The 25,318-nt window shown below is 40.1% G+C and overlaps 1 protein-coding gene across 2 annotated transcripts in view; it reads left to right on the top strand.

The window, feature by feature from the left end:
- Positions 1 to 25,318, top strand: part of MYO16 (myosin XVI) — a 531,143-nt gene that overhangs the window by 328,053 nt on the left and 177,772 nt on the right. For both annotated transcript variants that reach the window (XM_029210034.1, XM_029210033.1), the window contains exons 17-20: positions 3,698 to 3,809; positions 6,858 to 6,975; positions 7,728 to 7,799; positions 10,269 to 10,410. In XM_029210034.1, coding sequence (XP_029065867.1) covers positions 3,698 to 3,809; positions 6,858 to 6,975; positions 7,728 to 7,799; positions 10,269 to 10,410 — 444 coding nt within the window. The remainder of the gene's footprint in view (positions 1 to 3,697; positions 3,810 to 6,857; positions 6,976 to 7,727; positions 7,800 to 10,268; positions 10,411 to 25,318) is intronic.

Here is a 25,318-nt window from a genome sequence, read left to right as displayed (position 1 = left end):
TTTGAGCTATAAGTGTATGATTTTGAGACATAAAAGATAATATAAAAGACATTGAATATTGAGTTCTAAGATTTGAATACTGGGAATTGTGGAACCATTAATTAATAGGTGATATAGTTGGAAACTGTCAGATGAAACACTTGTACAGGTTCACCTCGGTGGGTTTCGACCACTTTGTTGAGGTTAGGGGGGAAACATCAGCGGAGCATGGCTAGTCTACAGGGATGGCTATAAACCATGGCCCACGGTCATTCTCAACAATTTTCAAGTGTTAAAAACGTGGAAATGCACATGTGACTGTAAACCTTCGAGTGATTCACAATGGGAAAAAATAATCAAAAAGTGAGAGCTATGAACTTTTTCTTCTATCTGGTTACTCCTTTTATCTCAGAACAGACAAGCGTATTTTATAGTTTAAACAATTCTACATTGTTAATAGCATGTGTTATAATTTCTCAAAATGTTCCTTATTTCATTTGGCTTAGTTATTTATCTGATTAAGAGATTTGTTAATGGCAGAGCACATTGACTAAAGCTCCCCACATATGCAAGATATATTTTTTCCAGGAAGTGCTCTAATTCTGCACGCACATTGCAACCTGAATATAGAAAGCACATCCTTAGTTAATTATCATAAAATCCTCATGAACTAGAAATGGAGATTTTACTTCACTTTTAATCTGTTTTGACTCCATTTTATAGATACTAAGATAAAAGTTTAAAATGTCATCAGAAAGGGTCAAATAGAACTCACCCCTGTCTCAGATTCTTGGCTGTAATATTTTACTAGGCATATTTTTCTAGGATTACTTTGTCCTGTGTGTGGTTTCGCTATTAGGTGATTTATTTCAGAGGGAAAACAAGCACTTTTCATCTCCAGAAAGTAAACTTTTAGTTTTTTCTGGTACTAGTTTTCCCACTTTAAGATACAGTTTTGCTGATAAGACCTATATTTCTAGTGAAATCAACCTACACGTTACTGACTAGTGGGAGAAATGTAAAATTTGCGCAGGAGACATTGAGGTCTGTTTTTTTGGATCACCCTCATACCAACAAGTTTTCTGATTACAGAGGAAAATACAGTGACTCTTAAAGCATCATTCCTGCCATCAGGCCAACTGCCCTCTAAAATCCCCTAGTTTGATTGGGTTTCTCCTGAGCCATTACAGACTTAATAGCCCCGTCTAAACTGCCCAGATTAACTTCACATGGCTCCTTCTGCCCAGAATTTTACTGTTACATTCACACTGCTTCACGGGAGCAGGTCAGAGCTGCTGTAAATTCCCACCGTATGCTGAGGTTTAAAGAAATATTTGAGTTCCCCATAGGTGGAGCTTGTTAATTGATTAACTTTAAGAATGTGGAAAGGAACCATGGTGTTTTGCATATTTGACTTTGTAATGTTACCAGGAGCTAATTATTCTTTGCAAGATGTCAAGTGGCCACTCTGAATGGAATTCTAACCTATGTTGTGATCAACAAGTGGGAAAGAAAAGATGGATGGAAAACTGCTGTGAGAACAAGAAAAATTAAGAGTCATTAGAACTGCTTGTCATTAAGACGTTTTAGTCACTAGAATTTTGTGAATTTTAGGCAAGATGGCTCTGACCATCCTAACCCAACCCCTTGCTAATGTGGTTGCCCTTGACCTTTACCTTTTGTTCCATGGCCCCAAACCCCAGCTCACTCATCCTCTGGGGAAAGAGAAAGCCCCCAGGAGCTGGTCCTCAACTCCCCCTTGGTCCTCGGCTGCATCAGCTAAACCTCCTGTGTCCCCCTGCTTGGCAGTGATGTCCCTTCTCCACAGCCAGTGTCCTAGATTCTCATGACCTTCCTCAAGGCCACTTTGCCTCGTCATCTAAACCTCAACTACTTTCTCTCCTAAAAAACCGAAGCCACAAGCAGTGGTTCCTCCACTCCCTGAGATGCTTCTGGCCATTGGACCATATTAGTCACCTGACCCAAATGTGGAGAAGGCAGTGTCCCTCCACTGTGCTCCGAGTCCAAACCCTCTTCCTTCCTCTGCAACTTCCTTCTCCGTTTCTTTTAAAGTTTTTTCCAGTCTTCGTGTGCTTCTGCCTCAGCTTATAAGCTCCTGAAGTCTCTCGCAGTCCCCACCTATTCCACGGGGCTGTTTCATTTAGACCCCTCCCAGCTAAGGTCAAGGACAAAGAAGTCCTCCCAGACCCCACATCCACACCGACGGAGTGTGCTTCTAGCCCACACCATCCTGTCCCTCGCTCCTATGGTCTCCTTGCTGTTAATTCTTTCTTCATCCCTCAAATGTTAGCGTCTCCTTTCTGGGGAGCTCATCCACTTCCATGGTTTAGTCATCTGCATGTTGATGACTTCCAGACCTTATTTTCTAGTCTTTTCTGAATTTCAGATCCTTATAGCCAGTTATTTCTTGGAACACCGCTTGAACTTCAGCAAGCTGTTCAAAGTGAACACGACTATGGTAAAATACAACCTTTCTCAAAACCACACTCCTCCTCTTGGGACGCCTCTCTGGATGAATGAGGCCCCCATACACCCCGCTTCCCCAGACGGAATCTTGCAAAGCGTTACTGACGCCTCTCTTTTCTCCTCCCCTGTGACCAGCCAGGCCCCTCCTCCCAGCCATCTGCCTCTCCATCTCCTCTGCCTCTCTTCCCTGCTGGTCTCTCACTGGGTCCACTGGCTTCTTTAGTTGCCTCATCTCTTTCCAGGGAATCTCACTGGGCTACGAGAATATTCTTTCTGAAACTCCAGTCTGCTCATACCTGTTCTTTGTTTCAAGAACTTCGGGACAGCCCATCCCTTCCAAGACATCATGGAAACTCTTCTGCAAGATACACACAACTCTGGCTACTTGTCCGACCTCATCACCCACGGCCCCTCTCGCTAGAGGCTCGGATTTGGCTGACCTACGCGAGTTCCCCACGTACATCACGCGTGCTCCAGCCTCTGTGCCTTTGTAGGTGTTGCTAATTATTCCAGGGACACCCTTGAGTCTTGGATTTGCTTGGGAAAACCTTACTCAGGTGTCACTCTTGGAACCGAAGCCTCCTCCCCGCCCCTAGCTTTCCTCCTTGTCCCCTTCCTACACTCTCAAAATCAGGCCAAGTTCATCTCTGTTATCCTGCTTCCACGCTGTGTCACAGCTGTGTCTTCTCTTGCCTCTGCCCACGGATACACTATCTTTGCTCTCGAGACTCCACGGATGACTTCCTGATCCTTCTATCCTCAGCTACTAGTATTGTGTATTTGGTAGGTGATTCCTTTGCGTTTATTGAATGAAAGGAATAAATCAATGCATTCATCAACCATTTCGTAATTAAAAGATATTGACAAAAAGAAAGAATAAGTGGCTCTAAATTTAAAATCCTGACTACAAATATTAATTACAAAGCATACAATAGAACCTGCCGAATTTCTATATGAAATTCACAAAACACTTGTGACCTTCTCCGGGAAAGGGTGCAGCTCAAGGGAGAACTAAGTAAGACAGTGTGAATACGTTCTGGTACAGCAAGAACTTTTCTTCCTTCCGGAAACATCATGTGCTATTATGGACCAAAGCCTTATAGACACATGGGGACACAATGTCCAGGTGATTTCCATTATCCTGGAGACCAAATATGGCTGAAGTGGCTTTTAACCACTGGGGTTTGACCACACACCCAGCCATAAAGCTATGTGCTTTTCCCCCTCACAGGTATTTGAGCAAGACCCTTCGAGAAGAAGTATCAACAGCAGAGCATTCTCTGAACAGGGAGAAATTCGCTGTTTGGAAACAAGCCCTGAATGTAATTGGCTTCAGTAACTTGGTGAGTCATGCCATAAATATTACACTGAGAAAATCAACCCTCTACTAATTTATAAGTCATTCATTCAAAACACTTCTGTGCTCCTGGAGTTCGCATGCTGGGGGGGGATAGACGTAAACAAGGGTACGCTCGGGGCACAGGTGCCCCGGAGACAGGCAGAGGATGGGCTGCCGTCTTCAAGGAGGTGGTGGAGACCTTTGCCCGTTGGAACCATGTGAGCAAAACACATCAAAGAACTTTGCTTTGACTCAAGAGGAGACTGGCAGATCCTGGTGACCGTTTACTGCCAAGAATCACTTTGACACGTAATCTAATCACCTTATTAAACTCTCTTCTTCAACAGCATGATTTAGTTTTTTCATTCTTAAAGAATTACCAAACACCTGCCAGCATTACAAAGCTGAAAGGTACTACTTAAAGGGTTTAAACCCACTGCTGTGCGGCGGAAATGTCTGTGATTCTGGAGATGCCCTAGGTCTGTGCCGTGGGATATGGCAGCCACTGGCCACGTGGGACTGGAGAAATGGAGTTTTAATTTTTCTTAGTTCTGATTACTTGAAACTGAAATAGTCTTGTGTGGTTCGTGGCTTCTGAATTGAATGGCGCAGGTATGAAGAGATAGGAAATGACCTAAGCCTGAGACCTCTCAAATTCCCGCCAATCTCTTTCCTTCACACATCCTCTCTGTGTCCCCTCATTCAACGTGGCGTCAATTTGAATTACAGCCAATTCCTCGTTAGCGATCAGTGTAAGATCGCATGGGGATAACTTTGGTACGCCTGTAGCTCGGGAGCCCAGTTTTAGTCACAGATCTAAGTATGTTTTTTTTTTTTTTTTTCCTTAAACCAGCAAGTTGATTGATTTGGGTCTTTGTCTTTTCCCTTGTCCACATGGCTCATGGGGCAGGGAGTGGGTGGAAGGGGTACGAAGGTGGCGAAAAGGAAAGGGTAAGGAGGTGGGGACTCACCCTAAATGAATTAGCTCGGGGCCTTCACCCCGGCCTCACCCATTCAGAGACCGGATGGGATTCTAGGAACGTGCGATCATATGGTACTTTGTTCTTTGTTGCTCTGCTCGTCCAATCTCTGAATTACTGTCTTTCCGTAACTCCTACCCGTTTGTACTTCTCTGTCTTTGCACTTGCTACTGTTGTGCTCTTTTCTTATTGTTTTTCCCTTCCTGAGTGTCTGAAATCTCTGCTTCCTTATGGGAAACTGGGGTATAGACGTGGGTAAGGAACCATTCCACCAAAAGATCAGTTGCTTGGAAACGGGGCTTGAAAAATCCATGATGGATCCTCAGAGGCAGGGCAAGCAAATTATACCTTCCACCTAAGGCAGCGAGTAGGGAATTTAAGTTTTTTGGTGAAAGAACTGCGTGCAGTTAAGCAAACGGTGTGAAGGTAATCACTCCATCTTGATCCTTTGGGGTGAGTGGGACGGTGACAACTTGGTCCACACAGGAGGAAAAGATCATGTTCCATAAGATTGGGAGGAAGGTATTTCTGGGATGGCAAGACCCTTGAATCAAAGCTTATGACTGTGGTCCTAGGAGATCTGACCATAAAGGTGCCTCCACCCTGTCTTCCATCGCGGACACAGAAAAGCAGCCCCTGCCCCTGCCCCTGCCCACGGAGCAGCTTATCTCTACCTACCTCCGTCGTGGCATCACCACACCGTAATCCGTGTTCGGGCTCCTTTTCATAGCTCTGCCTACTTCACTGAACTGGATGATACCTGAGGACGCAGCGAAGTCTTGCTGTCTGTATCCAGAAGTACCTCTCTCCTAGGGCACTGGGACATTTAATGAGGAGTTACTGGATTTATTTTTTAAAGAAAGGGGGAGAGGGAGGCGTCAAGTAGCTTAAGATGCTCGGAAAATGTTATTCAGACAAGCACAAGTAAATACAATTAGAGACACTAGTTTGTGATTTGGAGGTTACCAAAAACATTTCTAAGTAATGCCACAAACACAGAGTATTATACCTGAAAATTACAGATTATCCTTTTCAATGCTCTCATTTTAAGGTCATAAAACTACCTTGTCCTGAAAACTAAAAGTTCTGGAGGAAATTCATAGAAGTCCCAATGACCATATTGTGTCAACTGTGTATTTATAAAGCAAATGAGAATTGTTCTTAGAAAAACTTCCACAGACAGGACCTTTTTCTTCCCAAATTACAAATGCGGAAACCGGGAATTTCAAAGGTTATGTCACTTGCGCTAAATGAGGCTTAACCGCTTTTGCTATTGATAGCATAACTAAGTAGTTGTGATTCTGGGGAAGTACCTTTTAACTTACAGCTTTTCCTTGACTTTTTATTCTTACCCCCAAATGACTGTCCAAAGCCAAATCTGAGGTCTAATTTCTTTCTTTATGCAGCGTTCCAGGTTCTCGGATATTCTTTCAGCAAACACTCTCATCCTTCCTGCTAACGTCCATTTTTTTCTGAGTTTTCCTTTACATACCTTTAAAAATGAGCATTTTGTTTATTTCGCCATGGATGTTTTCATCAGACCTCCATTAATTTTCCAGCAGAAATGAAAAATTCTGTAAGCATAATAGCAGCTTATTTCAAAACAGAGAGAACTAAGGGATGGACTCTGATGCCCTCTGGGGAAGCAGCCACGTGACCCTGAAGTCGGCTAAGCCTCCGGTAACAGTTCTGCCAGCCCTGGGGGGACACGTGTGAAGTCCGACCCTATAAGTGATGTCCAGCCAGTCAGACCATGGTTACACAACCATTCATGCTTCATCCTGATACTTATCCAGAAACCATTCATTTATATCAGAACACGTCACGTCCTCACTGTCTCTCGTTTAGGGAACAGAAAAGTTGGCTGCGGAAGGAACACTGAGTTTCCCGATTTTGATTTTGAGCTAGAGATTGGTAGTTCTCTAACGGGACATTCTGGGTCTGAAAAATCACAGCCCCCCCATAGCACGCACATCATTTCTTAAACCTACTTGGAGGTTTTTCAAAGGATTGGTCTTTGAATCTTTTTTCTAAGCAGCACCGCTCATCTCCTCTATTTCTCAACCGTGTAGGAGGTGGAGAACGTGTGTGTGATTCTAGCGGCCACATTACACCTTGGAGACATTCGGTTCACTGCTCTGACCGAGGCCGACTCCGCCTTTGTGTCTGACCTCCAGCTTCTGGAACAAGGTCAGTGGGACAGATCTAACAGTAACCTCATCGATGTGCAGCTTTGCAGACTGGCCAGTGGATGGCGACACAGTACCGAAAAGTCAGGTGGAATCAACCCTTTTTTGCTGGAGTGGGATTCAGTGAGGGCGGCGGAGGGGAAAAAAAGAACTGTATCCTCTTTCTTCTTCTTTCTTCTTTCTGGTTATGTGAATGAATAAGATGTACGTTTGTGTCACAGTAACAGCGGTGATGCTTCGGCACATAATTGGGTTTATTTATATCGTTCTAAGTATTCTCCGCCCCGCCCCCTGCCATCCCATATATTTGGGGAGCATGTTATTAGCTGAACATTTAAACAGAACACAGTTACTTCCCTTTAAAGATCTTGTCACAAACCTCTCTCCCTTGAAATTGCCTTGTCAGTCACTCCCAGGTTTTTTCAAAACGCCTTAAAGCCACAGGTTGTCGTGACCAGCATTATCTTTGCCTCATATCAAAGTAATTTAACCAGGAATTGGGAAAAGCATTCAGGGCCATTTGTGAGGGCAGGAGGGAAAGAATCCTGCAGTGATTTAATGCAGGAGCCCTGAGAACTCATTAACGTTTCCATTCCTCTAAGCCACTGTTTCTCTAGCTGAATTTGCCAATTGCAGTGGTAGTTTGGTTTCTTTAATGCACACATTTTCTAATGGGTCTATACAAACTCCTCAATTATAAAATACCATGTTCTCGCTGTCAAAAATACGTATTAACTTTATGCTTTCGTTTAGTGGCTGGAATGTTGCAAGTATCAACGGATGAACTGGCATCTGCTTTAACAACTGATATCCAATATTTTAAGGGTAAGTTTCTCTGTACTTTGCCTTTCACCTCTGTGAAAATCTTGACACTGTTGAGAGGCCATTCTGATGAGCTGGTCACCTTTTTTAGCTAGTGACTCATTTTAGACAAATAAAGTCATCAATCCAAGAGGATTTATTCAGTTAGAACATGGGATGCGTTTGTGTATGTGGTGCCAGGCTGTGAAGAGCATCCTTTTCCCTCTTCGTCGTCAGTCAGGATAAGAGCTGCCATTTATTGGGCACTTACGAACTGAAGGGCATTGTGGCAGGTGCTATAAATGTTGGAATTTTTAGTTCTTCCAAATTGCTGAGGGGTGGGCTTAACTATTTCCATTTTAATGAATGAGAAAACTGAGATTCAAAGAGGCTAGATAACTTTGGACATGAAATCACCAGTAAATGGCATGCCTGGAATCAGACTCTAATGCCATCTGACTCCCGAGATGAATCTCTGCGCTGTAGGATCTCCACTCAGTGGCAAGAGGGTGCCTTTCCTAAATGCTCTTCACTTATCCACTACAAGTCATTGCCTTACCAAGCTGCCTCTTTATTGTAATTTTGAGGACTCAGCGTCCATCTGATATTGTTTTTTCTCAAAATCACTGCTATTCTTACCTTCTGTTCCCAATGGCCCTACCTGCAGATCCTTTGGCATGTGGCTTGTAAATTCTGCCTCATCCCTAGAGTTCCCCTTCCATGTTCCCAGGCTTTATGGATCTCCCCATTATCCACTGAGTTACCCAAAAGCCATTCCTGACACTTCGTCCTCGTCCTTCTCCACTGAGTAGATCAGCCACAAGCCAGTTCTACCCCATAAATACTTCCCGCTCTCGCTCTCGTTCCTTCACTTTCATCCCCACTCCCTTAAACTGTCTTTCTTAGATGATGGCAAGAGAATCTGATCCGTCTTTCACCTGGCCTTATCTCACTTTACCTTCCTTCTGCACTGCTTCAGGAATACGCTTTCTGAAATGCAAATATGATTTTCATCCATGGGTAACAGCCTTGAAAGGATGCGCCAACTCCTTTAGAGTAAATGTCATCCTTTTGGAGGTCCTGAGAGGCCCTTTCTTATTGGGGCCATACCTCACTTTTATGCTTCATCCTCAACCATTTTCCCGCCAGTGACCTTGCATCAAGATTCTTGAAGTTCTCCAAAGGCATTATTCTTCCTCACGGCTTTTTTTTTTTTTAATTATTGAAGTAGAGTTTGTTTACACTGTTGTGTTCATTTCTGCTGTACAGCAAAGTGATTCAGTTATACCTAAATATACATTCTTTTTCATATTCTTTTCCATTATGGTTTATCCCAGGACATTGAATATAGTTCCCTGTGCTCTACAGTAGGACCTCGTTGTTTATCCATCCCGTATGTAATAACTTGCATCTGCTAACCCCAAACTCCCAACCCATCCCTCTCCCAGCCCCCTCATGACTTTTTAAAGAAACACTGAACTCCCCATTAATATCTGTAATTTAATATATCCAGGCCTCCCTCCTTACTCGCCAGCCATGTGGGTGAGAACCCCACCGTCACGTTGGCTCTAGAGACCTCCATCCTATAACATCACAAGTGACACCTGCTTTCACCGCCACTTCGTGTGGTTCCGTCTCAGCGGCATTGAACTCATGGCCGCTTGACTCTTCACGACCTGCTGGTGCTTTTTTGTTTGTTTGTTTGTTTGACCTCAGCTTGCCTCAGAGGCGGTTCTCCTTTACCTGTGCCTCTGTTGATTGACAGCTCACTAAGTCCTCATTTCCCATGGTCAGCATCCTATTACCGGACTCCCTGTGGGTTGAGTTGCAGTGGTACCCAGGTTGGCCGAAGCCATAGAATGTGAACTAGATTCTCACTCCCTCTCAACTCGCCAGCATAAGTGCTGGCCTAGCCTCAATCCCAAATCATCTTTACTTATCTTTTTCTTGGTTTCTTCTCTAGTCTATTCGCCACTCAAAAGGTTATCACTCAAGATTTCAATCACCAGCTCTTTGAGAATAACATAGAAATTTCTACCTTAAGGCCCAATCTTCCTCCCAACCTCCTGACCCCCACTTTGGTTAGCAGGATCACTTCTTTGAAAATATTGAAAATATAACTAATTTTCCAGTCCTTGAAGAGGACTCCGTATCCAATGCAGTGAGCCGTTATCAGAAAGCTTGTTAAGAGGGCCCTGCACAGAGTCGGTTCCCTCACTGAAGGGAGATGGTGCAGGCTGCCTCTCCAGGCTGTGGTCAAAAGCTGTGGTCAACATTTGCAGCGAATAAGATCGAAGTGTGCACGGCACTCACTTTAGAGAAATGTGTTTTCGTAATCACCGGCAGAGGCTTTGTTTCTTAGAGTCATAATATGTTTTTTAACATCTTCTGTTGTACGTGGATGTGGAGGGATAAATAGGAGGACATAGCTTGGTGGCTTCTGAACAAGGGAAAGTCTTGTGCTTATGCCTCCTCCCCTTCCTGCTCTCCCAGGAGAGATGATCACACGGCGACACACCGTAGAGATGGCTGAATTTTACCGGGACCTCCTGGCCAAGTCCCTGTACAGTCGTCTGTTCAGCTTTTTGGTGAATACGGTGAATTGTTACCTTCACAGTCAAGAGGAGCCCAGCAGGTAGGTGTGATGGACGCTGGTGATTACGGTGATTCCCACAATAGCGACTTAACTAGGCTCGCTCTTAAAGGTGCTTCATAATCCAGTGTCACCCATAGGTTAAACTATCATTAAAACATTTCATTTTAGCGCGATGATTTTACTTCAAGGATTTGACTGACTAATTTTAAGGGATTCAAGCCCCCTCTGCCCATACGCACAGCCCTGGATAAATTAATCAAATCATCCCTCGTGCATAGAGACACAAATGCATTCTCTCTGGACTGAAGGCATGTATGGCCTTTTAATCACCAAGAAGTATAAAAAATGTATAAATCTGGGAAGAAGACAGTTCAAGAATATCTAAAGCACTTCAGTCCGTTGAGAAGCCCACGTCTCTCTAGAAACAATTTGATGATGTGTTTCAGCTCGGCAATTCCTCCTGTTTTCTTCACTTGTTTTGTGGATTATTTGATGAAGCATCTCTATGGTAACCGTCTTGACTCCTGGCCTTAGTCATCTTTGAGGAGTAGTGTTTCAGGGCTGTTTGATCATCTAAAAATGATAGATCTTCTTGGCATCTTGTCAGTGGAAAACTTTGTTAGTATTCTTGTCTCCAATAATGACCTTGGGCAGGGCAGGCCATTGGGAGCAAAACTGCATCCAGGAGTCTTTACACGTATGCTGGTCTTTGAATGAAACCTCTTGAGGATTTCTTTGTTGTCCAAACAGACGTCACCAAATTCCTGAAAACGGCTCCTTTTAGAGGTTACTTGGAAAACATTAGGACTAATATGTATTAATGGGAGAGTTCTTAAATAAATACAGATATCTCAGAAGATTTCAAGGACAAAGGCGTACTAAATTCTCATTAAAATATACACATAAAAAATCCACTGCTCATTGATCAGCATGTTCGATATATAGTCTGTGACTTGAGGGTCGCTATAGCGTTACCTGTGTTTTCGCAGATATACATTGATATTGGATGTGGTGAGGATTCCGGATTTTATTATTTCGTACTCTCAATTTGTGATTTCCCTTCAAATATGAAGATTATTCACAGAACAGCACTAGTCGGCTAAGACTACCAAATTAATCTTGTATAAAATCATTGGCAGCTCTGCTGAAGTTGACATTGAAAAAATTAACAAATAAATCCAGCTGCACGTAAAAACTTTTAGAAAATTTCCATTTGACATTTAAATCTTACAGAGCCTTAAATTATATAAATGAAAAAACTTAACACAGAGTCAAGATTTTTGACTGCACACAGAGAAAATGAAAACATAAACCTTGGAAAACACATTACTTCCCTTTCAGTGGGAATATTGTGTCAATGTGCAAATTTATGATATGAGTCTTGTCTTTATGATTCTCTACTAGGCAAATGAATAAGGACAAGGATTATTGGAAAATTAGAGGTGAATTAATGTATCGTAAGTTTAACTTCTAAAAGACAGTGTTCTCATTTGACTTATAACTCCCATGTTTTCTTCTCTATTTCTCCCATGGGTCGCCCAAACCTGAATTTAAATCCAAAAATAACGCAAAGAAAGGTTATGTTTGCAGTATTTCTAATTCACGGAAAGCTTAGAGATTTGCAGATTTACGGACCCATTTCCTAAGTCACAGAGAAGTCTCAAAATTTGGATAAACTTAGAATAGGCATTTATTGTTTATGAATCCCCAATTTCTTTTGGAAATTTTATAATTGTGTTAGAAAAGATTATATTAAAATATATATATATTCCTGTGGTTAACATGGGCAGGCACGCTTGATGTTGATGGGAAATATTTTTCACACTATGTAATTTTTGTAAAATTTGCAAGAGAGAATAAATATAAATAGGATATACTCTAACAAGGTATAAAGGGAAGGCAAGTGAAATTTAAGCAGATGACATGTTTGTTCTTAGAATGCTGGGTTCATTTTCTGGATTATAGCAAAAGAGGTACAATGTAAATAATGTTACACATTAAAAAAAATTCTACTTCTTCTACCTAGTTTCCAAACAGGTTTATCATCCTTGTGATTGTGAAATGAGATAGAGATTCTTACTAAGGTGTAGCGAATAATAATAACTTAAAAATGTTCAAATGATAAATAATTTTTGCATCTCCTAAAATAGGACCTGTTTCACAATTGCTGCACTTACATTCCCAGGATTGAATTATCAGTGTTAAATTTGAAATTATTATTTTTCCTGAATCGAGATCTTCAGTAGATTTTTGGTGTAAACTTGCCTATTTCAGAGGCACCTGTAAGTTAAGAGGGTCTTGGACAGGCAGAGGGGTTGTGGAAACTTCGGGAGACGTCTCCAAATGTCTTCAGACACAGAAACCTACAGTTTATTTTAACTCATTTTCATCATGAGTTCTGACTGCAGTGGTTTATATATGCGGGGACACCTGAGAAATATAACCTATGGAACAGTCCCCTTTTTATCATGGAAGCACCCTAACAATAAATAGACTGAAGGTTATAAATACATGAAGTTTAGGAGGTAACTCGCTAGAGGGGTATTGGAGATATACTTTATTTATTCATTCATTCATTGATTCATTGAAGGCCGCATGATCTGAAATCCACATTTTTGGAGAGCACAATTTGGCATGCAAATATAATACAGTAAATAAACTGAGTTTCAAGCATACATATGGAGATTTTTTTGTTTGTCACTGAGCCTTCGGGGTCTTACATGTGCTTATACTATATTACATTCTTTTGATATTTTAGTTGAGCTAAACATAAACATGTTAGTAATTTATGATTAATTACATCCCGCTTCAATGAATTATAGAAACTTTGGGAGAGTTCTCCAACTGTCTCCAGATACCAAACCCTACGATTAATTTCAACTCATTTTTATCCTGAGTTCTCCTGTGTCCAAGCCTGTTCCTTTGGACGGCACCTGATTGCAAGAACTTTGGTTGGTTTCCAGGACTTTCTGAGGATAAAAGAGGTCACACAAGGCTGTCCGCCCAGTGCCTGGTAAAATCTTCGTGGTCATGGCTGGAGAGAAGGCTTCCCAGTTTATGGCCATTTATTGTGGAGAAATGAGGACTGAGAAAAAAATGCAGAAGGAGGCCATGGTAGAAACCCTAGATACAGTCCAGTCTCTTCGTTTTCTGTTGCTTTGGTAATCTCGGTTGTTTGGAGAATAGCAGATAAAGGAAATAATTTGTTCTTTAAGAATACGAATGCCGCTACTCATGTACACTGCTGGGTAGTTCTGTTTTAACATTCACATATCAATGCAGTGATTTTATTCCTGAAATCATCAGTCGGATATTTTTGGCATCTTATCCTGTTTCTAAATTCACATGGTTTAATTATAAGAAAATGATTTTGTAAGTCAGTATGGAATGTCCTAGGCATCCAGAAAGATTTCCATCAACTTATTGCCACGTGGCGCGGGTGTTCCACAGCAGTCTGGCTGAGTCATCGTAAAGGATGGAGATGTTAATAGTGGGGCCTGATGTCTCACAACTGACAGCTCACTCTCTGAAATGAGACAAAAGTGCGTGTGCAGTAGGATGTGAATTTAAGGTCCTATCGGGGTGTCGGGCGAGCACGGTCCTCTCCAGCATCTGACAGCATCAGATCCATCAAAATGCATGTAGAGAATCTGCACTAATAAGATCGGAACAGTCAATTTCATATTCAGAAAAATGGCACTTCTTCATAGGCGAGGCTTGCTATTTGCTCTTAATTAGAGGCAACAAATGTTTTATGTAGGGGAAAAGTAAGGATAGCCTTGAAGAATCTGAAGGCTGGTTTAATCTGTTGGGTAGTCTGTATCTGGTCTAAATACTGCCTTCCTGAATGGCAGAGAAGGCTGATCTCTACTTTGATGCTCTGAAATGAATGTAAGGTGAATTAGCCGGGTTAGGGGGATTTACGGCTTAAGTTTTCATTTGGGAATTCTCCTTAGATTTGTTCTACTGAGAATTCAGTTTGTACACTATTAGTTATGAACAGTTAGTGGTGTGTATGCACGTTTGTTGAATTTCCAAGGATTTTAAACAGAAGAGAGTGTTTTGCTGTATATTGTATTGAAATGATATCCAAGTTTCTTATGATTTCCATTTGTTTCTCATTGATGCAATCAGGTAGCACTTAATGTACTTACGGAATGTTATAATGTATTTGGACCTTTTTTTAGGTCGAAGTCCAATTTGAGAATCTGATGAATGGCGTAAACTCACACACAGTTTTCCATATAATTTGGGGGACTTATAGACTCTCCCCTCAAAGAAATAAATGTTCCTGGACTGTATTAACTTCTCAATTTGTTGATTAAACAAGTTAATAAATTCTGAAATAATACCGCCAATGTGGTTCATAGTCCCCTGGTAGCTCTTGAGGATTTTTAAGTCAAATTTTTTTTTTTTTGTAATTACTTTGTTGTTGACCTTTTCTTAAATAGAAAATTATCTTTTCAATTTTAGATAAAATCTGTGATTTTTAAAAACCTACAGAGATACCACCTGATAGACGAGTAACGTAATTTTTACTACACTAATATAACAGTAAGAATGTTAATCTTTTTAAGATTATTTTCAGCGGATTAGATTTGCAGCTCTAACTGAGAATTTGTCAAGGATCTCATCCATTAGAGACAGGAAGTCAGTATCTTAGTCTATGAAGCTCTAGGGGCCTGAAGATGGAGCATCGTCCTCTGCACTGCAGGCAAACCATCAAAAATATCTCCTGGATTATGGTTTATACCTACACCGTTTGCATAGATCAGCTATAATACTTTACCTAGCATCTTAGGACAGTTTTCGAATTCCATCTATAGGTTGTTTTTGCTTTTTGTGCAGGGGGATTTGTCATGATTTCTGTACCATCTCGTATTTCCCAGGATGAAAAAGCCTGAAATTCAAATCAAGGATGTGTGTGTGTGTGTGTGTGTGTGATTATTTTCTTCTTAAATTATTTAACCAGAAGGCATTTTAAAAAAAGTCAGATGCCATCTATGACTTTTTAAAAGGACTAGATTGTAGCCATAAATAGTTATAAATGGTTCTTACAAAAATATAATTTGTTTTATCTTTTGCAAGGAAATGAGGTCCGTCAGGTTAACTCTTTGAGTTGAAAATTTGAGGATTAATCTTCTCTAATGGTGGCAGTCATTGGGCGCATCCCAGGTGATGAAAATCGCCCATTATTGGGACTTGAAATTCTCAAAACGACCTAAGCGCTTAAGCCCCCCAACCCGAATCCCGCCCTGCTTCCTTATAGATGGTCACCTTCGCCTTAGCTGAGGGCTCACCGTCATTCTCTCCAACAGGAAGGGTTAAGGTGAGCAATGTTTCCCTCCTTCCTGAGTCAGACGGTGAGGAAAGATTTTATTGAAAAGAAGCCACGCGATTTGTCAGATGTCTGCATGCCCCTACCCCCAACCCCGCCCTGCCAAATCTGTAATGGAAATTGTGTAGTTGTCACCTAACTCCAGATTTAGGTACTTTTTACTCCCCGCGACTGTCCGCATCATTGACTAGCTGGTCTGTATGAATTCTCGTTAATTCAGGGTGGGGCTCAGTGGGGCTCTGTGGCCACTGCAAAGCAGAGGGATATCAAAATTAAATACTTTTGCCAAACACACACCGCTCTCCCAGTCCATTCAAGGAATCTCAGTGAGGGAGAGTTTGTAATGCTTCTCAGGATTTTAGGGGCTGCAATAGGTTAAGAAACTATCTAAATGGTAAACCGGGTGATAAGAAAGTGAAGTGTGGAGAAAATGTCTAGAAATTAAATGTGTTTTTTTCACTGTTATTTTGATAAGAAAACTGGAAATTAATTTCCCAAAGAAAACATCTGAGCATACGATATATTTAACATCACTTGAGAATCCTAAGTAAAATCTCATTCTCTGTCTCTCATTCGATATATATTTTATAAACTGTTACTAAAAGTTCTTAAAAGGTCATGGAGATTATCTGTCCTCATTTCAGACACAAAAGTACAAAGTGAAACCTGAAGGAGGGACTGAATGTGTAAATAAATCTGATTAAAACCCAAATATTTACTTATTAGTTTCAACTTTCCCCCTTAGCACTTTACTAAAATGATTATAAAGATTTAAGTTCTTTGATGGATATTACAAGTCGAAAAGAAAAATAATCTAAAAATTTATACCAACAGTCCGTACGTAATTAAGAGTTGGTAAAATGATATTTTGTACATTGCCTTATTAATTATAAAGTACTTAATTCTTAATAAATGAATTTATATCATTAATTCCCAAATGCCTTATAGAAATACTAAAACAGCTGCTGTGCATTTGTGAGAAAATGAAAATAGACATTCAGTATTTTTCCATTTATTGTGTGATATCTTTCTTCATTAACTGTATTTGGGGCGGTGAAAGATTTAATAATCAAGAAGAGTACAAAGGGTTATAGGCAAGTCTTACCTATTATCTAACACGATTAACATTTGTCACTTTTGCTTCCGATTTTTATTAATGCAAAAGAAATAGAAAATTGCAGCTAAAAGCCGAAGTTACTTTTTGTTTATCTACACAAGTCGATTCCTCTCCTTCCTGCCCAGAGACGACAATATCATCAATATTGTGTAAATTTTCCAGTTTTAAAAATTAATCTAGATATTGGTGTTTCATAACGAGTATATAACACTGTGAGTCATTAAAGAATTAAAGAAATGCTATCATAGAGTACATTGTACGCTGTACTTCCCTTTTTAACTCCACATAGTTTTTGAGGTTTAACTATATTGATACGTAATGAGCTAATTAATTCTTTGTAACTGCTGCACTAATTCCCCTGAAGAGAAACCACAATACCCTCAACTATTTCCTTTTAGATGGACACTTACGTCTGTTTTCATTTCAATTACAGTGTCACATCCTGAGATATATGTTTAGAATTATCCCTGGGGTATATATTTAGTAGCAGAATTGTGGGGAGAATATTAATTTGCATTTCCCTGATTACAAGTGAGGTTGTACATGGCAATGCAGATTCTACACTGCCCGGTGGTGGTGATGTGCTCATATGTGTACGGTGTTATTTGTTCAGTTATATACAATGACCTGGCTTCAGGGACTTACCGTAGGCATTCTTTTCCTATTCCAAGGTCATCTTACATTTTTTCCTAAACATTTAGATTTTCAGTACATCGGGAATTTATTTTTGTTTATATGAGAAATTGATACAATGTTATATTTTAGATGGATATTCAACTATCCCTATCCCATTTATTAGAAATGCTTTTTCACCTCCTCCTGATGTTTAATCTATTTGACTAAAGCTGTATCAATAATATATTGTTTTAATAAGTTCTCATAATAAGTTCTTACTTTTCTTATTTGTTTTGGTTTCTCTGGATCTTTATTTTTGCATATGAATTTTATAGTCATTTTGACTTAGTCCATAAAAGAAATTCATTTGAGATTTTGATGAGAACTACATTTATAGATTAATTTGGGGAGAATTGGCCTTTTTAGACTGTTGATTCTTTGCTTCCATAAATATGATCTATATTTCTTTCTGCATACATTCTTTTATTTCTTAAATATGTTTGTGTTTTTTCTATCAATTTCTTGCACACTTCTATTTGATTATTTTCTAAGTACTTTGTACTTTCTCTTGCTATGATGAATGCTATTTTTCTATTATATTTTAATTTGTTTATTGGGATACTCAATCTTGAGTTTCATATGTTGATCTTATATCAGGAAACCCTGCTGACTTTTCTTATTAGTTCTAATAATTTTCCTGTGGAATATAATAATGTAAATGATCATAGTTATCTTTTTTGTCTTCCTTGTTTATGTCTTCTATTTCTTCTTATTTTATTGCATTGGCTACCACTGCCAATACAATGTTGAAAATTTGTGGTGATAGTAGATATTCTTGTCTTGTTTCCCAATTAATGTAATACCTCTAATCATTTGTCAGTAAGTAATCTGTTTATGTAGAGTTCCAGTAGATAATCTTTGCTAAATGTTTTCAACCATAGATGGATGCTGTTTCATTGAATGTTTTCCTTTTATCTATTAAGATTATCTCTCCTTTTCTTAGCTTATGTGGCAAATTTTATTGATGTATGTTTTTTGATGTCCAATAATTCTTCATTTTTGGTGTAAACCCTATTTGGTCATGATGAACTAAATTCAATTTTCTAGTCATTATTATGGATGTTTGCATTTATTTTCATTAGTGAGATAAGATTTTATTTATTTGTTGTACAGTCTTTTGCTATTACGTCTATGTTAAAGAGTAAGCTGAGAGCAATTCTGTTTTTCTTCTCTTCTAAAATGGTTTGTGTTAAATGAAGATGATATATGCCTTGAATGCCTGGTGGAATTCTCCCTAAAAATTTTTGGGGAGGTGAAGGGAGAATTCACCTATAAATACTATTCTAAAATTTATAGGTCTAATCAGATTATTTTCTTTCTTTTTAAAGTCATATATATTCTAGACAGTCGTCCACTTTAAGATCTTAAATGTATTCACCAACTAAATCACAGTTTTGTTTTATTTATAATCCTCCAATCAATATCTCTTATAATTCTAGTTTGACAACTTTACATTCCTGACATTCTTTATTTATGCCTTTGCTCCAGTATCATTGGTAAGTCTTGCCTGAAATTTGCCTGTAAGAATTATTTATTTTCAAAAATCAATTTCTTTTTCTTGTTGTCATTTCTCATGTTTATGTTACTTATTTTTACTAAGCTCTGCAGTTTTAGGACACCCTATTTTAACTTTCTTTGAAATTTTCTCCTTTTTCTTTTCCTGACTTCCTGACTGGAATGTTTGTTTCGTACTTTCTGATGATTACGTTGACCCTGAGCCTATGAAGTATCTCCTGAGTCCCTCTTAGTGCATTCCAGGTGATTTATATGTAGCACTTCCTTCGTTTGTTTAGTTCTAAATATTTTGTCTTTATCTTTGTTTCAGAGATGAAATAACAAGCACTTTGTCAGAAAAATAAATTTTGCACACCATGTTTTTCCCTCCTTCATCCAAATTGGGGAACTTTTTCCCATTAAATAATGATATTGCTTTGATTCTTATGAATATGGCACGAGTGACTTCTATTTCTGCATAGACATTTAAATCATGGTGCTTATTGTCATGACAACCAAAGCTACACAATTTAGCGAAATATCTAAGACAAAACCTGCTTTCTAAATAATTCTCCTTCTGCTTCATTTCGTTACCAAAACACCCATATGTGTAATGATTTCCTAAAGAGCTAAGAACCTTTTCTCTGTAATTGCACATTTGCTTTTCATTTTTTTGTGAGATACTTTTTTTTTCAAATAGAAGGATCCAGAGAAATAAAAAATATGAGAGGTTTACCAAAGTAGCATGTATATTATATTACTCAAAAATTAAATATTACGTAATAGATACAAAATGATGGTTAAAAATTTACCACCCTTATTATAAAAATTACCACGTACTATGGACACAATAATGGTTAAATATAAATATTAATCATGATAATGTGATAAACTGTTTCAAGAATAGTGCAGCTTATTGAACCAATGAAGAGCTACGTATTTTTCCCTTAAGTGCACGTTTTTAGGCGATGGGAGGAAAAAAAGAGATTTCTTTCAGATCTATGAGAATATGGCATTTTTAGTATCGAACAGTAGTGTTTTTCCTTTTTGATAATGGCTATTATGCGATTTGCAAATATTATTTGAGAGTCAAATAGATTCAGTATAGTGTGTAAGAAATTCAGTGATTTATAAGGCTACTACAAACCCGCGAGCATTCCTCTCTAGCTCTTTCTTGAGCCAAGAGTGCAGAGGCTAAAGCTTGTATATTTTATACAAAGGATAAAATTCATCGCATTGCTGGCCGTGCCCACACTCTTGTTTCATTTCTCACTGGGGAAATGCATTTGGCCTCTTTTCAACCCCCTGATACCCTGCCCTGCTGGATAACGTTAACCAAATCTGTATTTATTATGCTCCTCTGTGCCTGCCGTTTGAGTGTAGTGGCAGTTCTGCCAAAATAAATAACGCCGCCATGCAGCTCAGAGATGAGAGGAGGGTGTCCCATTCTGGGTCTTGGTGACCCTGCCGCTCCCTGAAGAAAACACCAGGAAGGAAATGTCAGTCCCACAATTTAAATATTGTTTGCCTTTTCCTAATATAATTTTCTCATCGAGAAGGGTGGGCTTTTCAACGAAAGGACATTTTTAGTTTTTGTTAGCTGCATGCTTTTAACTTTTCTCTCTTCATGTACAGTCTTATTAAAAATACATTTTCCAAGCAGACGGGAGAAGTGGGGAAGGTGCATTTATTGTGGTTATTGTTTACTGGACGTTACCTGTAAGCGAGCCGGGCTGTGAGCTGGAGAATGATTACATTTAATATTGACATTGGCATCAGGAAGGAATTATTGTCTCCCCTCTTCAGATAAGGAAACCGGAGTTCAGAGAGGTTGAGTAATTGGCCCAAGTCACACAGCCAGGAAGAAGTGGTAGGTTTGGAGTATGAACCCCACTACGTCAGACTTGACACCTGAGTTTTTCCAAAAACGTCTCCCACATTGAAACGGTCAGAAAATGATTTTAAAAAGCATAGTTTTAAAGCTACCTTTAAAAAATATAAATGGTTTCTTTATTTCCCCCCAAAATTATTATTTAAAGTTTAACATATCTATATATCGACATGGCCCTGAGGGTGCGATTGTCCTCTGTTCTTTGTACCTGCATCTCTAGCACCTGGCAGAGTGCTTTGCAGAAGTAGGTGCTCAGTACCTATCCATTCAAAAGGTGAGTGAGCTAATAAATAAAGTAGTTCAAAGCCACTCTCAAGTGAAGCGGTGTTGGTAGATTGCAAAAATGGCCCCAACTGCTTATCCTCTGCATCCATGCCCTGTCCAACACAGCTTTGACGCTTCTCTTATCAAGAGTTTAGGTCCGTTTTCACTTCCTTCGAATTTGAGTTGCCCTTGTGACTTGCTGTAGCTGAGAGAATACAGCAAAAATGATGGTGTGCCAGCTCTAAGGCCTTGCACTAGTCTAAGATCCCCGTCATTGCCACTCGCGCATAAGCCCGGGCTCTCCTGCGATAGTGAGAGGCACTGTTAGCCAGCCAACAGCCAGCCAACCCCAAGGCATTGAGCGGAGGAGGTTATCCTGCACCTGCCAACGCCCCCGCCAGGCCACCCACACTGACAAAAGGACTTAGAACCATAATAAGTACTTCATGTTTTTGGGCGCTGAGTTTTGGGGTGGCTGGTTACCCAGCAATATCCACTTGCTACAAGTCACTATCTCGTTAATTTAACTTTGAGCCACAAGTTGTGAGCACATATACTTGAAGGTGATTGCTGGAAAGACAGGTGTCCATTTCATAGGTGGTTGGAGGGATGCTGAGATGATCTCCCATCCCAGTACTTTCACACTCTGTCTCCATCATCTTCTGGGGGGCAGTAAAGTCACAAACCTTTGGGTAATAAGAATTTATGATTTTCAAACCTTACTATTAAATTGCAAAGGTATCCTGAAGTGCTCTTTAAAATCTTAAATAGCAGAAACCTCATAAAAAGGGGAGGAGGGTGGTGTATTCAAAGAGAATAATTATGAAGGGAGAAAAGGAACCCTATTAAGAAAAGCATGATCGTTTTGCAGTTGTGTAGCAAATCAGCAGGGTGTATACCTTAAACTGACACAATATTGTATGTAATTAAATCTTAGTGAAGCTGGCGAAAAAAAAGAAAAACGTGATAAGTGAAAAATGAAACAGCGCTTTTTACTGTAGTTTACAACTAGTGGGTTGAAATGTTATGTAGATCTCATGTTTTGTGTATGTGTATGTATGTTCAAGTACATGGTAGTTAATTTATGAATACAGCAAATTTACCTTTTAGCCGTGTTTTCATTTTTTAAAAGGGTGATAGAAATCAAGAGATCTGGATTTCTGTTCTGCGCCTGACACAACATTAATGAAATTGTTAGTAAGACCTTTATGTCTCGCGAATATTAATTTTCTCAGTCTCTGAAACTGCTATAATCACATTTCATTTACCTACAAATGGAGCCTTGGCTTATCTCTCTGGCTTGGTTTTGCTTTCAGGACCTGTGAGTCTGTGATTCCTGGTCAGGGTATTTTGGAAGGTGTCAGTCACATCCAAATACCTGGTGGCTCACTGCTTTGTGCCAGGGGGTGAACTCTGAGTCAGCCCCCTCCAACACAGGTTATGCTAAAATGCATCGGATTCAGTGGATCCTTGAGTCTTAGTAGAACTGGTAGTACCACTATTAATAGGTGAAATTTAAAGGCTGCAGATCAGATCACACCTGCAAATTCTCACAACCATGCCTGGATTAGTTCAGCTCTTCCAGTGGCTCTAGCCTAACAAGACCAAGCTCCAGAGAAGGTCAGGAACGCCAGGGAGGGTCAAGACTTTTGCCTGTGTTGCAGGCCTCATCCACAAGTATTTGTGGCAACGCATGGCTGGCTTTCTCTGCAGTACAGCGTGTGCCTGCTAGCACTTGCCCACCCACTCACATAGGGCATTCACACGTAGGGGGCACTCCCCTCCCCATAATTAGTAATCATCCTTTTTCTGCAAAGATCACAGAAACTGCAGAGGAAGTACTTTGATGGCATTCTGAAAACTCCTCCCACCCAACCTACCTGGATTACCCACCCGTGTGGAATCCTGCCTTTACTCTGCCTTCCAAACCAGACCCACCCAATTGGGTTTTATACCTTTTGAGTTTCCCTGCGTCTATCCAGAGCATCCCCTGCCTGACCTTGGCCATATACCTTGACTCACAATCTCCCCTGTGAACCTCGGGCTTGCCTAAAGCCAAAACGTGACCTTCAGATACACCTTCAGAGTTCACTCTTCTTTCAAGCCTGTCCTCTACTTGATGCACATGGACCCTTTGGATCAGGTGGCATGGATCTCCCAAACACTCGGGGTCAACCTGATCTGAGTTCTGAATCCTGCTGTTGTATTTCGTCTTGCAGTCATCTACCAACTGACACAGACCACAAGGAAAGGAGACATATCTGCTTGATATGAGACCGAAATACACATTTCCTGGGAAAGACAAATAAGCTACAGAATTCCCGCATCTTCGTATAGGTTTTTATTTTGACAGTTGACAGTTTACAAAAGGTCTTTCAAAAGCGATGATACAGGATCCTAGATTGGAGGCATATGGATGTAACACCGCTTGTTATTGTTTGGCATATAGAATATGGTTGGTCCCTGACTTTGAAACGGCAAGGATAATGCACAAGTAACCTACAGCTGAGTTGATTTCACGTCGTTGCTTTGTTTTTCTTCTTTGAAAACCTTTCAGGCATGGTGTGCTGCTTTGGTTGATGTGTCCCTGAAGGAGATCCATCACCCCTCCTTACACCTACGTACATCAGTGACACAGAACCTCCCTCTAGCTTCTCTCTGACTCACTTATCCAGAGAATTGGTTGAACACAAGAACTTACTTCTCTTTATTTTTGTTGGCGGGACTAAGGGCACTAGTCTGAAGGCATCCCCAAGAAATACAACTCTGCTTTCAAAGAGTCAGCAGACATGGGGGGACGTTAGATACAAATCTCAGACACAAATGGAAACAATAGCGGCATAAACGCTGCTGTGATTATATTCAACTGCTAGAAGAATGTATTTCCATCTCAACCTCAGGGTCACTCAGACATCTTGCTTGTAATTTTGTTGCCTCCTCATGTCTTTATATTAATAAATGAAGCTTGAGCCTCTTGTGGGAGCCAAGGCCAACCATAGGAAGGGTCACTATTCCAACATCATGGCGGACGGGGCAGTACCAAAGCAAGCATGCATTTGAGTGCTTCTGATTTAACAAATATTCAACCCCAGGTCTCTCTGTCCCTGTGCATAGTTGTGATCCTAGCGAGCGTGCCATTTTCTTACTGTTTTATTGAGGGTTAACAAGGCTGAAGTGCACATATTCTGCAGAGTTCAGCGGATGTTACACATGCAACCTGGCATATCATCCCCCACACACAGAGCTAGATGTGGACTCTTCCTCTGCCCACTGGTTTATGTCTGGCTTCCTTTGCTGAATGTTACTTATGTGAGATGCATCTACAACATTGAGTGCAGCCGTAACCCATCCTTATTCTACTTCCAAGTAGTGTTCTTTTGGAAAAACGTGCATGGACATACCACTAGTTAGTTCCGTATTCAATTACTGATGGGCACTTTGGTTGTCTCCAGTTTTGGGCTCTGTAGATAAGAAGCCATGTATGTTCCCATGCATGACTTCTAGGGGACGGGCACTCATTACCCTGGATACCCGCCCGGAGTGGGATTTCTGGGTCATTCAGTAGATGTGCATTAAGCTTTAGTAGACGAGGGCGAACCATGTTCCAAATTTCAGATTTAAGCTGCGACCGGCATCATGTGAGGGTTCCAGTTGCTCCACATCCCGTACATACAGTTTTGCATCTGGATTGTTTCATTGTGTTAACTATTTATCCATATATCTATCTAATCTTCATAACTATTGCTTTTAATAACCGCAGAATACTTAGGAGCAATGATGTCATAAATTAGTAAATTGGTCTGCATTGTTCTCAAATGAGGGTTATTTCAGACTAGGAAGGTAAGAGTTCATATAAACTAAATATCATTTGTGGTTTGAAAGAAGTAAAGTATGTGGTAGGTTATTCTTGTTTCTAAAGATGCTTTTGTTAACAATACATATATGTGTGTGTGTGTATATATATGTGTGTGTGTGTATATATGTGTGTATATATATGTGTGTGTATACATATATGTGTGTATATATGTGTGTGTATATATGTGTGTGTGTATATGTGTGTGTATATATATGTGTGTGTATATATATATTTGTGTGTGTGTATATATATGTGTGTGTGTGTATATATGTGTGTGTGTGTATATATGTGTGTGTGTATATATGTGTGTGT

This window comes from Monodon monoceros, unplaced genomic scaffold (genome assembly GCF_005190385.1).
Source record: "Monodon monoceros isolate NGI ecotype Baffin Bay Population unplaced genomic scaffold, NGI_Narwhal_1 Super_Scaffold_8, whole genome shotgun sequence".
Classification (NCBI taxonomy): domain Eukaryota; kingdom Metazoa; phylum Chordata; class Mammalia; order Artiodactyla; family Monodontidae; genus Monodon; species Monodon monoceros.
Note: the sequence above shows the minus strand (reverse complement) of the source record. Positions and strands in the feature narration are given on the sequence as shown.